Consider the following 12,423-nt stretch of genomic DNA (forward strand, 5'->3'; position numbering starts at 1 on the left):
TGAAAAACATTTACCAAAACAGATAGCTCCAATTAACAATGCTTGTTATAGGAATCATTTTATTAAGCAGAATGGTCAAATATTCTCCAAAGTAATCATGATATTTGATTGAGGAAGTCTGGGTAATGGGGCCTGTAGAAGTGGAGAAAGCAGGGTAAAGTCCATTTGTCAAAATAAAAGGCAGCTAATGTGTTGGGATTCATCCATACTTCTTCCATGTGTTTTTAAACTCAATTCTTGTATGATTGTATGATGAAACAAGAGGTTCCACCTTTTTATTTGCTAGGTGACCAAGCTATATTTTTAAAATTATCATATTCTGCAAAATGAAATGTAGTAAGACAATTTACAAAAGTATGAATAACCTTAATAATAAATGTCCTCTCTATATTCTTTAATTGTTTAAAAGGCATTGCTCCAGTATATTGCCTGGAATATTAAGTCACAATATTAGAATTATGAATTAGAATACTTTTATTTTTTGCAGAAACTGTACTTTGTATTAGTGTTTAAAGAAATTAAATCTATTTAACAAAACAGACATTAAGAGTCGGAATTTTCTAGGGCAAAATCAATGCATCTCTCACCTAATCAATGTAACAGTTCTTATGATATTTAAGGAATAAACAGTTAAGAGTGACTGAAAGATATGTTTGCTTCTCTGTCTTTTTGAAATTGAACATTAAGACTATACACTGCATCTTCTGATTCACATCTGTAACAAGTTTCTCGTGGTTTCAGGCAAATGGAATGTCTTCAAGTACAATAATAACCATATGCCTTTTACTTACAGGGCTAGGGTCTGAAGAAGATGTGGGCGCACTGTGGCTTGTAAGATTTGGAGAGACATCCTGAGACTCTATTTGATTCAGCACTTCATTCAGCATAACAAGAGACTCTGGAAATAGAAAAAAATAGGGGTTTCAAAACTATAAAAAAGTCTTTCTATAGTTATCTCGAGCAGTAACACAACCAACACAAAATGTTACGTGGCATTTGATTTCACACGCAGGTTTTTTTTAACTGCATCATACTTGGAATGTCAGATACATTTTGTAAATTGCAGAAATGTTACTTGTTTCGAATGAATAAGAAACTGTCAATAGTTCAGCAGGAATGGTGTAAGTCAGTCTGCTATTCCTGTATGTTGTGTTATTATATTATTATACTTTTACAGGCATGGTGGGAAGCAAAATCATTGTTTTTTAAATGAGGGTGGTATAAGAACATTTAGATATAGATTATACATATATATTGTATTTCTTAGCCAGTGCTATCACAATTGACTGACAGGTTGTACTTCAATTTGGTTTAATTCTATACCTTGTTCATATTGTTTGTGTGAAGTGAAACAAAGTAGGGGTTCAGTGTGATCAATAAAAAGATCTGTTTCAGAGCCCTATCCTGCTTATTGCTTTAAATACAATCATTTTAATAAGATCATTACAAAAATAGATCACTTTTGCAATGATACAGCACTCAAAATTTACCATGAACAAATGGTTATGGTGAGATTTTGCCTTAAAAGTTTTTGAAGTAACACTGGCTCTTAACTTTACAAACCTTCAATTAATAGCCCATCTGGCCCAAAATGTTTGATACTAGAGAAGAGAATACCATGCAGAAGATGAAAAAGTCCCCTTCTCAACTGTGTCTGGCTACCCTATTTGAAAAACTATCCAGCTTCATATATGATGTCTTTATGATGTACTCATTCCTTGTTACCTCTGTATCTCATCTTAACTCAAAAGTTCAGCATGACCTTCTACCAGAATACAATACTTAAGACATGACAATTTGACAAATGAACTTAAAGAGCTAAGAATATTTCACTCCCAAGCATGAGCCAATACAATATAATTAGCTAGTCTTAAGATATGGCAGACATCCACATAAGCATATATCTAAATGGAACATTATAGTAACATTACATCATTGATTATTTACTACTTTAATAGTATTTATTGGACAAAGATTCTATAATGATCTAACAAGGAAACATACATAACATTGATCTATTATTAAGGCTTATAATCATTTTAATAAGATCATTACAAAAATAAATCACTTTTGAAATGATACAGCACTCAATATTTCATGCTTATTAATCACAGGAAAATGAACATTTAGATTATGCATTCAGAAAAAGACTAAATATCTGCATATCATTTTGAGCCACAATTTATAATTCTATAAATTATAGTTAGTACAGCCTATGCTTAATATCTTTCTGGGGGAAACAGTATCATAGTTGATATGAGGCCCCAATTTGGAGATATTGTAAACCAGAAGAATTAGAAGTGGTCCAGAGTAAATTCATAAATTCAACATTAGCCTTATCCTCATGTATACCAATAGCAATGTTGGGATTACAAGTGAGCCTTCCATCAATAAATATCAGGAAAAGAAAGCAATAATTTTATGTTATAGGAATATTATAGAAATATGTTTAATGCTTATTTGGCACAACAATGCTTCACTAACAATTTAATGGTAACAGATGGATGAATTAGTGTCTAAATCTACTGTCACAATTCTCACTAGATCAGGAACTTCTGAGTGATATAAATTAGCATACATTATTGAACAACTATTTATTTTTTAAAAGGTTTTAGACAAGATAGAAAGCAGGTATCAAAGCTTAAGTTAGCTAAACGGTATCTATATTTTTAAAGGACAAAGAATATCATAATATTTAGTCTCTTACATCTCTGAAAGAAGCCTTCACAGAGCTCTGTTTTCAAACAGCGCTAATGGTTTATTTGAATGGAAGATAAAAAGGATTATCTGGCTTTGCTGGCAGGCCTGGGGGCCATGAGATTGACACCTTATTCCGGCCAAAATATTATTCGATTGGGATATTTGATAGTATGATAGTGGGGTTTTTATGTACTTTTAATCATTGTATTTTAATTATTTATTTGGTTTTTAATCTTTGCTGTAAGTAGCCCTGAGTCCCATGGGAATGGGTGGCATATATGAGGGATTGGATACTGTAGCCTAGAGGTTAATTCTCTGCCTTACAAGACAAAGGTTGCAAGTTCAAGTCCCAGTGAGGGTATGGCTAGCTGATGAGGCCAAAATAAGGCCGAAATAGATCTATCCTAATCTCCCTTAATTTTCAAATTCAGCAAAAAACAAAACAACATATACAGAACAATCTACATATATATATATATATATCATACTATCAAATATCCCAATCGAATAATATCTTGGCCGGAATAAGGTGTCAATCTCATGGCCCAAGGCCTGCCAGCAAAGCCAGGTTTTCAGGGCCTTACGAAGAGCCAGTAGGGTGGGGGCAGTATGGACCTCGGGGTGTGTGTGTTGTTGTTGTTGATTCCAAAGAGCCAGGGCTACCACAGAGAAGGCCCTTCCCCACAGGCCTGCCAACCAACATTGCTTAGTTGACATGACCTGGAGAAGGCCAACTCTGTGGGCTTTAATTGGTTTCTAATCACTTATGCATTTGTAATAACTTACTGGTGGGAGATTTGATTTACTATGCTAACTTTTTCAGGAACCTAGAGCTAGATTCAACCTTGTAAATCCAAATGAATCCGTTTAGAAAAAAAAAGCCTGATGGAGACAAATGTAACAACGCAAATTGCTTTGTTTGTAATGGTTGCAAGGAACATACAAAATCACATTCTGGCAAATAGTACTGTTAGTATTAGAGAGCATGTATTGAACGGCTGAAAATTTATATGCATTTTCTAAATCCTATGGTTGCAAATAAATACAACTCTAGGTAATCCTTACAAATAATAGGTAAAGGCTTACACTAATTGATATTTTTGTATAATTATAAGTATTAGTTTAGTGTATAACAGCTTTTCACAGCATTAATTTACTTACATTAATGCTGTAATAGTTTTTAATGAAATTTATCTTCTAGGATAGCTTGAATTTGCAGATATAAAGGAACATAGGCTTCAATTTTAATGTGAATACTCTAATTAGTTTTCCTTACTTCAGTGTATTCAAGCATTAAGGGAGAAATTTTTTAATTGTCTAATTTTCTAATACTCTAATACAGAAAAATTAAATAGTCTATCAGGTATGTACATGCATTTTTCTCTTCCCACTTTTGCTTATTGTCACAGGTGAAGATTCAGAATTTGATCTCACCCCAAATCCATGCAGAATGCCTTATTTAGTAGAAAACTAAAAGACACACTATACATAACAAGGTATATTCTTAATGATGTGTCAAAATCAAAAAGAATGCATAGCAGAACTAATATTTTTTGTATCAGATATCATGATATATCAGACTTCAAAGTTGATTATATGCCATGAAGTCAGTGTAAACTCTTAGCAATATGGCCCTAATCTTAAAATACTTGCGTATTTACTTAAGGTATCTATTTATCATACCTAAGTAGCAATGGTCTGTGACAAATAGATCTATCTAGATCCACCTGAATTTGCTAGAAAAGACACGAAGATTGGGGGAAGGTGCTTGAAATCGTTCTCTTCTGCATTAAGTAATCAGAGCTTAAAAACATAAGGAGAATCTTACATTAACTCAGATCATACTGAAACATAGCCCAATACTTTCCATGCAGATAGCAAAGGATCCAGATCCAATTCTTCAGCTTACCAAGGGGACTTAATACATGCAAACATGTGCTGTATCCCTGAAGTATTGATCAACTATTTAGAAATAAATTATATTTTGTTAATGAAACAAATTAATATCCAAAGATATGGAGATAAAAGAGAGTGCCACCATCTTTGCACCTTGATAGGCCTTTCTCCCCTAATTCTTCCCCCAAATTAGTACCTATAGCAGTGACAGCAAAACTTTTTTGGTTTGTATGACATAAAGAGGAGAGCAGGGGGGGAGAGAGAGACAGATGTATCATCTTAAAAAATTCAAAAACTTTGGAAAAAATTAAATATCATGGGGAAAAGTTTACTTTATAAAGTTATATGGAAGACATAAATACAGGAATACACACACACAAACACATTAAATTAAAAATAAATAATTATGCACTTTTATTTTTACATACTGTAATATTTACAGCTTGTAACCTTACAAAGTATGTCATGAATTTAAAGTTGCTTGTACCTCCAATTTCTTTAGGTGTTTGGGCATTATCAAAATTACAAATCTTTTCCCAATTCTGCTCCACAGCTTCGGGTGTCATTAGATGGTTCTTATGCCTGACAACGGCTCCCAGAGAGCGCTCCCAGCGTACTAAGCAAATAGTAATTAAAGGGTATTAAACACCAATTAAAAATAGCCATTCAGGTGTAGCTGCATCACTAGTTCCTTTTATAAATGTTAATTTTTTTCTGATCAAAACTAAGTATGGATTATCTTCCCTGCTGATAGCAAATTGGAATTTAGCATACTATGAATATTTGCGAGGACTCTGAATAGAGTATTTATTCCATCTGAATATAAAACTGTGGCAGGTTTTCTTGATTTGTTATCAACACATTGTTTGTTTGTGTGTTGAGAACCATTTTGACAGCTAAGAATAGATAATGGAGGAATTAAAAATACTGTAATAATAATTGAGGACCCTAATGCAGAGGTCCCCAACCGCCGGTCTGTGGACCGGCACCGGGCCGTTGGGGGTTTTCAGCCGGTCTGCGGCGCCAGGGCCCCCTCGGCCTTTCCGCACCACCAGCGGCGCTCCCCCCGCCAGCCAGCCAAGCCCCGCCGGCTCCTCGCTCTCCCCCCGCCGCCCGCCGCGTTTGCAGGAGGTGGGGAGGGTCGGGCGGCCCGCCAAGGCCAGGAGGGACGCCGCTGCCCCCCCCTTCCCTCTCTCCGCCCGCCGCTGCGCCTCCTTGACGCCGAGAGGAAATGCCGGCAAAGGCTTTTCTCAGCGGAGGTCTTCAATGTCGGGGGCGCACGGGCGGTTGCACGCGCTCCCTATCTCCCTGCTAGCCCACTCGGAGTATTCAAAATAAGAAAAACCTTTGCCGAGTGGGCTAGCAGGGAGATAGGGAGCGCGTGCAACCGCCTGTGCGCCCCCGGCATTGAATATCACCTTCGCCGGCCCCACCTCTCCTGCAAACCCCCTTGCTGAGAGCCCGGGGCGAAAGTGCTCTCGCAAAGGTGAGGCGGGCAGGGCGTGCGCGCGTCACCACTGAGAAGAACGGAGAACGAGAGTGAGTGATAGCAACAGACAGCAAGATAGAGAGAAAGTGAGAAAGAGAGAGTGAGAGAAAGGGGGGGAGAAAGAGATAGCAAGAGAGAGAACAAGAGAGAGAAAGAGCGTGAGAAAGAAAACAAGAGAGTGAGAGAGAGAGAAAGCAAGAGACAGAAAGAAAACAAGAGAGAGAAAGTGAGAAGAGAGAGAAAGAGGGGGAGAGAGAGAGAAAGAGAGGGAGAGGGAGAAAGAGAGAGGGAGAGGGGGGAGAGATAGCAAGAGAGGGAGAGAGAGAAAGAGAGAGGGAAAGGGGGGAGAGATAGCAAGAGAGGGAGAGAGAGAAAGAGAGAGGGAAAGGGGAGAGGGGGGGAGAAAGAGAGAGGGAGAGAGAGGAGATAAAGGAAGAGGAGAGAGAGAAAGGAAGAGAAAGAAAGAAAGAGGGATAGAAAGAGAGAGAGAGTGAGAGATGCTCAGTGAGCCTTTCTTTGAAGTTGCCTTTCTTTCTTTCTTTCTTTCTCTTTCTTTCTTTCTTTCTTGCTCTTTTTCTTTCTCTCTTTTACCTTCCCTTCCTCTATTTCTTCTTTTCTTTCTCCTTCCTACCTTCTTCCCTTACTCTCCCCTTTCATAAGTTTCCTTGCTTCCTTCCTCTGTTCCTGTCCCTTCCCCCCTTCTTTCTTTCTTTCCTTCCTTCCTTCCTTTCCTCCCTCCATTTCTTGCTTTCCTTTTCCTTCCTCCCTTCTTTCCTCCCTCATTCCCTTCTTTCACTCCTTCCTCTCTTACTCTCCCCTTTCACACCTTTCCTTGCTTCCTTTGCACCCTTCTTCTGTTCCTGTCCCTTCCCTCTTTCCTTCCTTCCTTCCCACCCTCCATCCATTCATTCACCCATTCCTCTCTTGATCGCCCCTTTTACGGCGCCGCTGACAGCTAGCTCCCCCCCCCCCCACCAGGCCATGGAAAACTGGTCTAGCTTAAAGCCGGTCCCTGGTGCAAAAAAGGTTGGGGACCTCTGCCCTAATGAACTTAAAGCCATAGTGGTGCAGTGGTTAGAGTCCAGTACTGCAGGCTACTTCTGCTAACTGCCAGCTGACTGCAATTTGGCAATTCAAATCTCACCAGGCTCAAGATTGACTCAGCCTTTGATCCTCCCACAATGGATAAAATGAGGACCCAAATTGTTGGGGGCACTATGCTGACTCTGTAAACAGCTTAGAGTGGGCTGTAAAGCACTATAAAACAGTATATAAGTGTAAGTGCTATTGCTACTGCCATTGCCATTAAAGCAAACTGCATTTACCAACTATCTATGATTAATCTCTTTTAACCAAACCAAATGAATAAACAATTAAACAAAATCCAATCTTAATATAGTAAGAAAAAGAGCAAGGGCAGGAGGCTCAGATGGACAGTCAGTGAAATTATCCTCAAATTCTACCACTCTTAAAGTGAAATGACTTAATATTATTATATTATAGATTAACACATTAGTTTGGATTTTTTGCCAAATTCAGATTCTTTCTCACTAAACAAAATGAGAAAGATGACTTACATTTTCCAATCCAGCCAGCTCCAACCTGTAACATACAATTTTAAAAATCAACATAATTTACAAGAAAATTGAAAATGATGCGTGGACATCAAATCATATGGGAGTGATTCCCATTTAATCACAACAGATTCGTTCAAATAGATCAAAATATGCATTTCCATATGAAGTTGATTGTTACAAATGATTAGATTTAGTTTAAATCAACCAATACATGACCGGCATTAAACAAGGTACAAAGGTACAAAGCATTGATCTGATTTTTGTGTCCTGTCTCCTCAGTTTCTTCCACTCAATAGTCAGTCAGCTTTAGATTCTGAGCATGTTCATTCTTAGGGTTTCAGTGTTCCCTATTTATTTAAGATTATTTTTTAATATTTTCCCCCCATATTTCTGTAAAAAGATTATTGCAGGTCTTGTAATATTTTTCTCTCCCCCTTGGTCCTTGACATTTTGGATGTGAATGTAGTGTTATTTGGAGTATGGAATTAGAATATAAGGTGATTATGTAGGATGAGGCCACCGATGGATTCCTTCTTCTTCTAGCAATTATTGCTCCTAGAGTTTCAACATATGTTGGAATCTTTTTTAATAAACATTCTTTTCATCATTTTGATCACACATTTGATTTCAAATCCATTGCTGTTGTTCACCATGATATTGACAGGACATCTTCAACGTATCCTATACAGGTAGTCCTTGACTTACAACCACAACTCAGCCCAAAATTTATGTTATTAAATAACAGTTGTTAAGAGAGTTTTGCTTCATTTTATGACTTTTCTTGCCACACTTATTAAGTGAATCACTGCAGTCATTAAGTTAGTAACATAGATGTTAAATGAATCTGGCTTCCCCAAAACGACAGACACAGACTTCAGAGGATAATCAGAACTGCAGGAATAACAATTACTGCCAACCTGCCTTCCATTGAGGACCTGTCAAAAAGAGGCCCGTGAAAATATTAACTGACCCCTCGCATCCTGGACATAAATTATTTCAACTACTACCTTCAAACGATGCTATACAGCACTGTACACCACGACAACTAGATACAAGAACAGTTTTTTCCCGAACACCATCCTGTGCTAAACAAATAATTCTCTCACCACTGTCAAACTATTCACCAAACCTGCATTACTATTAATCTTCTCATTGTTCCTATCACCCATGTCCTCCCATTTATGACTGTATGACTGTACAACTGTAACTTGTTGCTTGTAGTCTTACGATTTGTATTAATATTGCTTCATGACTGCTTATTTGACCTCTATGACAATCGTTAAATGTTATACCTCATGATTATTGACAAATGTATCTTTTCTTTTATGTACCCTGAGAGCATATGCACCAATGGGAAATTCCTTGTGTGTCTAATCATACTTGGCCAATAAAGAATTCTATTCTATTCATTGACTGTGCTTGTCAGGCCAAGATCACATGATGCCAGGCCGCTACAAGCATCATAAATATGAAGCAATCGTGAAGCATCTGAATGTAAATCACATGACCATGAAAATGCTGTAATGATTATACATGTTAAAAATGTTCATGTCACTTTTTTCAGTGCCATTGTGATTTCAAAAGGTCACTAAACTGTAAACTAAACTGAACTGTTGTGAGTCGAGGACTATTTGTCACGCAAGAACAGATTTCTGCATAGATTTGAATTGTGGAGAGAGTGGAAGGGAGTGAGAGAGAGAGAAAACATGATGGATGCAAGGCCCATTGCTACGAAAGGACAATACATGGATATTACCTCAAACAATCCACTGTTCTCTTGACATCTTTCATGACAAAGCCAAAGGACAAGAGGGGCTACATATTCTGGTTTGAAGGCATCCACCATAGCTATGGAAAATGAAATTTATACAAAAACAAGTCTCAGGAGTAAAGAACAGAAGAGATGATGATGATAATAATAATAATAATAATAATAATAATAATAATAATAATAATAATATATTGGATTTGTATGCCGCCCCTCTCCGTAGACTCGGGGCGGCTAACAACAATAATAAAAACAATATGTAAAATCCAATAATAAAAAACAACTAAAACCCCTATTATAAAACCAAACATACACACAAACATACCATGCATAACTTGTAATGGCCTAGGGGGAAGGGCTATCTCAACTCCCCCATGCCTGGTGGTATAAATGAGTCTTGAGTAGTTTACGAAAGACAGGGAGGGTGGGGGCAGTTCTAATCTCCGAGGGGAGTTGGTTCCAGAGGGCCGGGGCCGCCACAGAGAAGGCTCTTCCCCTGGGGCCCGCCAAACGACATTGTTTAGTCGACAGGACCCGGAGAAGGCCAACTCTGTGGGACCTTATCGGTCGCTGGGATTCGTGCGGTAGCAGGCGGTTCCGGAGATAATCTGGTCCAATGCCATGTAGGGCTTTAAAGGTCATGACCAACACTTTGAATTGTGACCGGAAACTGATCGGCAGCCAATGCAAGCCACGGAGTGTTGAAGAAATGTGGGTGAATCTTGGAAGCCCCATGATGGCGGCTGCGTTCTGCACGATCTGAAGTTTCCGAACACTTTTCAGAGGTAGCCCCATGTAGAGAGCGTTGCAGTAATCAAACCTCTACGTGATGAGGGCATGAGTGACTGTGAGCAATGACTCCCTGTCCAAATAGGGCCGCAACTGGTATTATTTATTTATATTATTATTATTATTATTATTATTATTATTATTATTATTATTATTATTATTATTTAGATTTGTATGCTTCCCCTCTCCGAAGACTGCATTACGGCTTATCATTTTACTCAGGCTAATTTTTTGCAAATATTTACAATTATTTACCTGGAGGCATAACAGTCTGTGTCAGCCTGGAGCCTGCTGTGGGAGCAATCGTGTTGCAATGGATGTTGTACTTCTTGCCTTCAACGGCAAGTGTGTTCGCGAGACCCAAAAGGCCAAGTTTGGCAGCACTGTAATTAGCCTGGCCAAAGTTCCCATATATTCCAGCAGCTGAAGAAGTCATAATTATTCTTGAAAACAAACAGTAGGAAATTCAGACATTAGGATACAGCAACAAAAAGCTGATGGAAGATTGCAGGGGAATTCTTCAGTAAAAGCAATAGAATTTGGTGGTACAGCACAAAGAAACATTTGGCTCAATTCATAAACCTCTCTATAAAAAGCAGCAAAAAGATGTAAACATTGTGCTAATTAGGCAACATTGCCATTTAACAAAGTTTTAAAGTGCCAATAAGTATTCTGTTTAACATTCTTTAATCAGAAAATAAACTATTATCAATATCTTCTCTTATTCTGCCTTAGGTTTCATAAAAAATATTGAAGTACTTTGTTTGAGGGACCCATTTAACATGCTACCACAACTTAGCATCAGACAACATTTAATCCAATATATTTGAAGAGCATGTAGTAACTACAAAGGTCACATTTCATAACTACTGAATACAGAAATAGGCCCCAGTTAACTCACTTTATTGCAAATAAATAAATCTGCTTTCAGAGCATGCTGTTGGTAATGAAAACTAGTTGAATGCGGATTAAAATAGCATCCAAGAGTTGCAAAGAAAATAGTTACATTCCTTATTCACAACTTATAGAAAAGAATTCACAAACTGAAAAAAAAATGAATGCACAGAGTAATATGACACAATGTAGCGGTGCTCATAAAATAGATAAATACATATATATGATATAGACCAGTGTTTCCCAACCTTGGCAACTTGAAGATATCTGGACTTCAACTCCCAGAATTCCCCAGCCAGCATTCTGGGAGTTGAAGTCCAAATATCTTCAAGTTGCCAAGGTTGGGAAACACTGATATAGACAATGTGTGAGGGAATACAAAATCAAATGGATAAGTAGTAATAGTTTTTTGCGTATCCACTTCTGTACCTACTTGTTATGTCTAACCAGTGATATTTTTATATTCCTGTAAGTGCAATTTCTACTACTCATTAATTTTGCTTACCATACCTATCCTATCTCCTGAAATAAAGTATAAGGTACTGTAGATAGATGTGTTAATGACAAACGTGAACTATATCTATTTTTATATGTAAAAATCAATAAACTTTAAAAAAAGAAAAAATGAATGCAGACAAAATAAAAACAGAGTAAGCAACTCCTTTTTAATGTGATCATTATTTGTGTATCCTATTTAAATGTGATTAAATATAACCAATGATAGAAATGCAATGTGTTAGCCTCTTTTCTTAAAACGATATTCAATTTTAGATTCAACCTATCAACATTTAAAACAGTCAAACTATTCAGAGAACTAGAATTTTACCCAAACAGCAGGAGTAGTTCTTAGTCCTTACTGAGAGCCATTCTTGCTATTTGGGTAAAATGCTAGTTAGCAATGTTTTGGCTTTGGGGCTAAAGGGGAAAAAAATCTAGTTAAAAACAGTTCCCAACATGTATGGTATATAGGAGTTCCAGAATCCAGCATCTCCACTGCCATAATCCGCAATTTTTGGATTTCAGAGTAGCTAATCATAATTTCCATAATGTCATAAAAAATCCAAAAGGGTTGTATTCTGGGCATGCAATTAAACATTATTGCAAATTATACCTCTAGCAGAACTCGTGCAGCTTTTTCAAGAAACTGCCCAAGGTAGTTTCTTCTCTACTATCCCAACTTTACGATGCAGTTGGAAACCTTAGGCAAGATTTCCAGGTTCAGTCGCAGCAATTACAACATGACAAATGAAGTTTATATGGCCGTGGGAAAGATTATAGATAAATAATGCAGATTTTTAAGAAGTTTAAAT

At 37.4% G+C, this 12,423-nt stretch overlaps 1 protein-coding gene across 2 annotated transcripts in view; it reads right to left on the reverse strand.

Moving 5' to 3' along the window:
- Nucleotides 1–12,423, reverse strand: part of HSD17B4 (hydroxysteroid 17-beta dehydrogenase 4) — an 82,527-nt gene that overhangs the window by 44,983 nt on the left and 25,121 nt on the right. For both annotated transcript variants that reach the window (XM_070742869.1, XM_070742870.1), the window contains exons 8-12: nucleotides 10,475–10,662; nucleotides 9,419–9,510; nucleotides 7,663–7,687; nucleotides 5,084–5,212; nucleotides 792–898 (exon numbers count right to left, since the gene is read on the reverse strand). In XM_070742869.1, the coding sequence (XP_070598970.1) occupies nucleotides 792–898; nucleotides 5,084–5,212; nucleotides 7,663–7,687; nucleotides 9,419–9,510; nucleotides 10,475–10,662 (541 nt within the window). The remainder of the gene's footprint in view (nucleotides 1–791; nucleotides 899–5,083; nucleotides 5,213–7,662; nucleotides 7,688–9,418; nucleotides 9,511–10,474; nucleotides 10,663–12,423) is intronic.

The sequence above is a fragment of the Erythrolamprus reginae genome, chromosome 2, assembly GCF_031021105.1.
Source record: "Erythrolamprus reginae isolate rEryReg1 chromosome 2, rEryReg1.hap1, whole genome shotgun sequence".
NCBI classification, from domain to species: domain Eukaryota; kingdom Metazoa; phylum Chordata; class Lepidosauria; order Squamata; family Dipsadidae; genus Erythrolamprus; species Erythrolamprus reginae.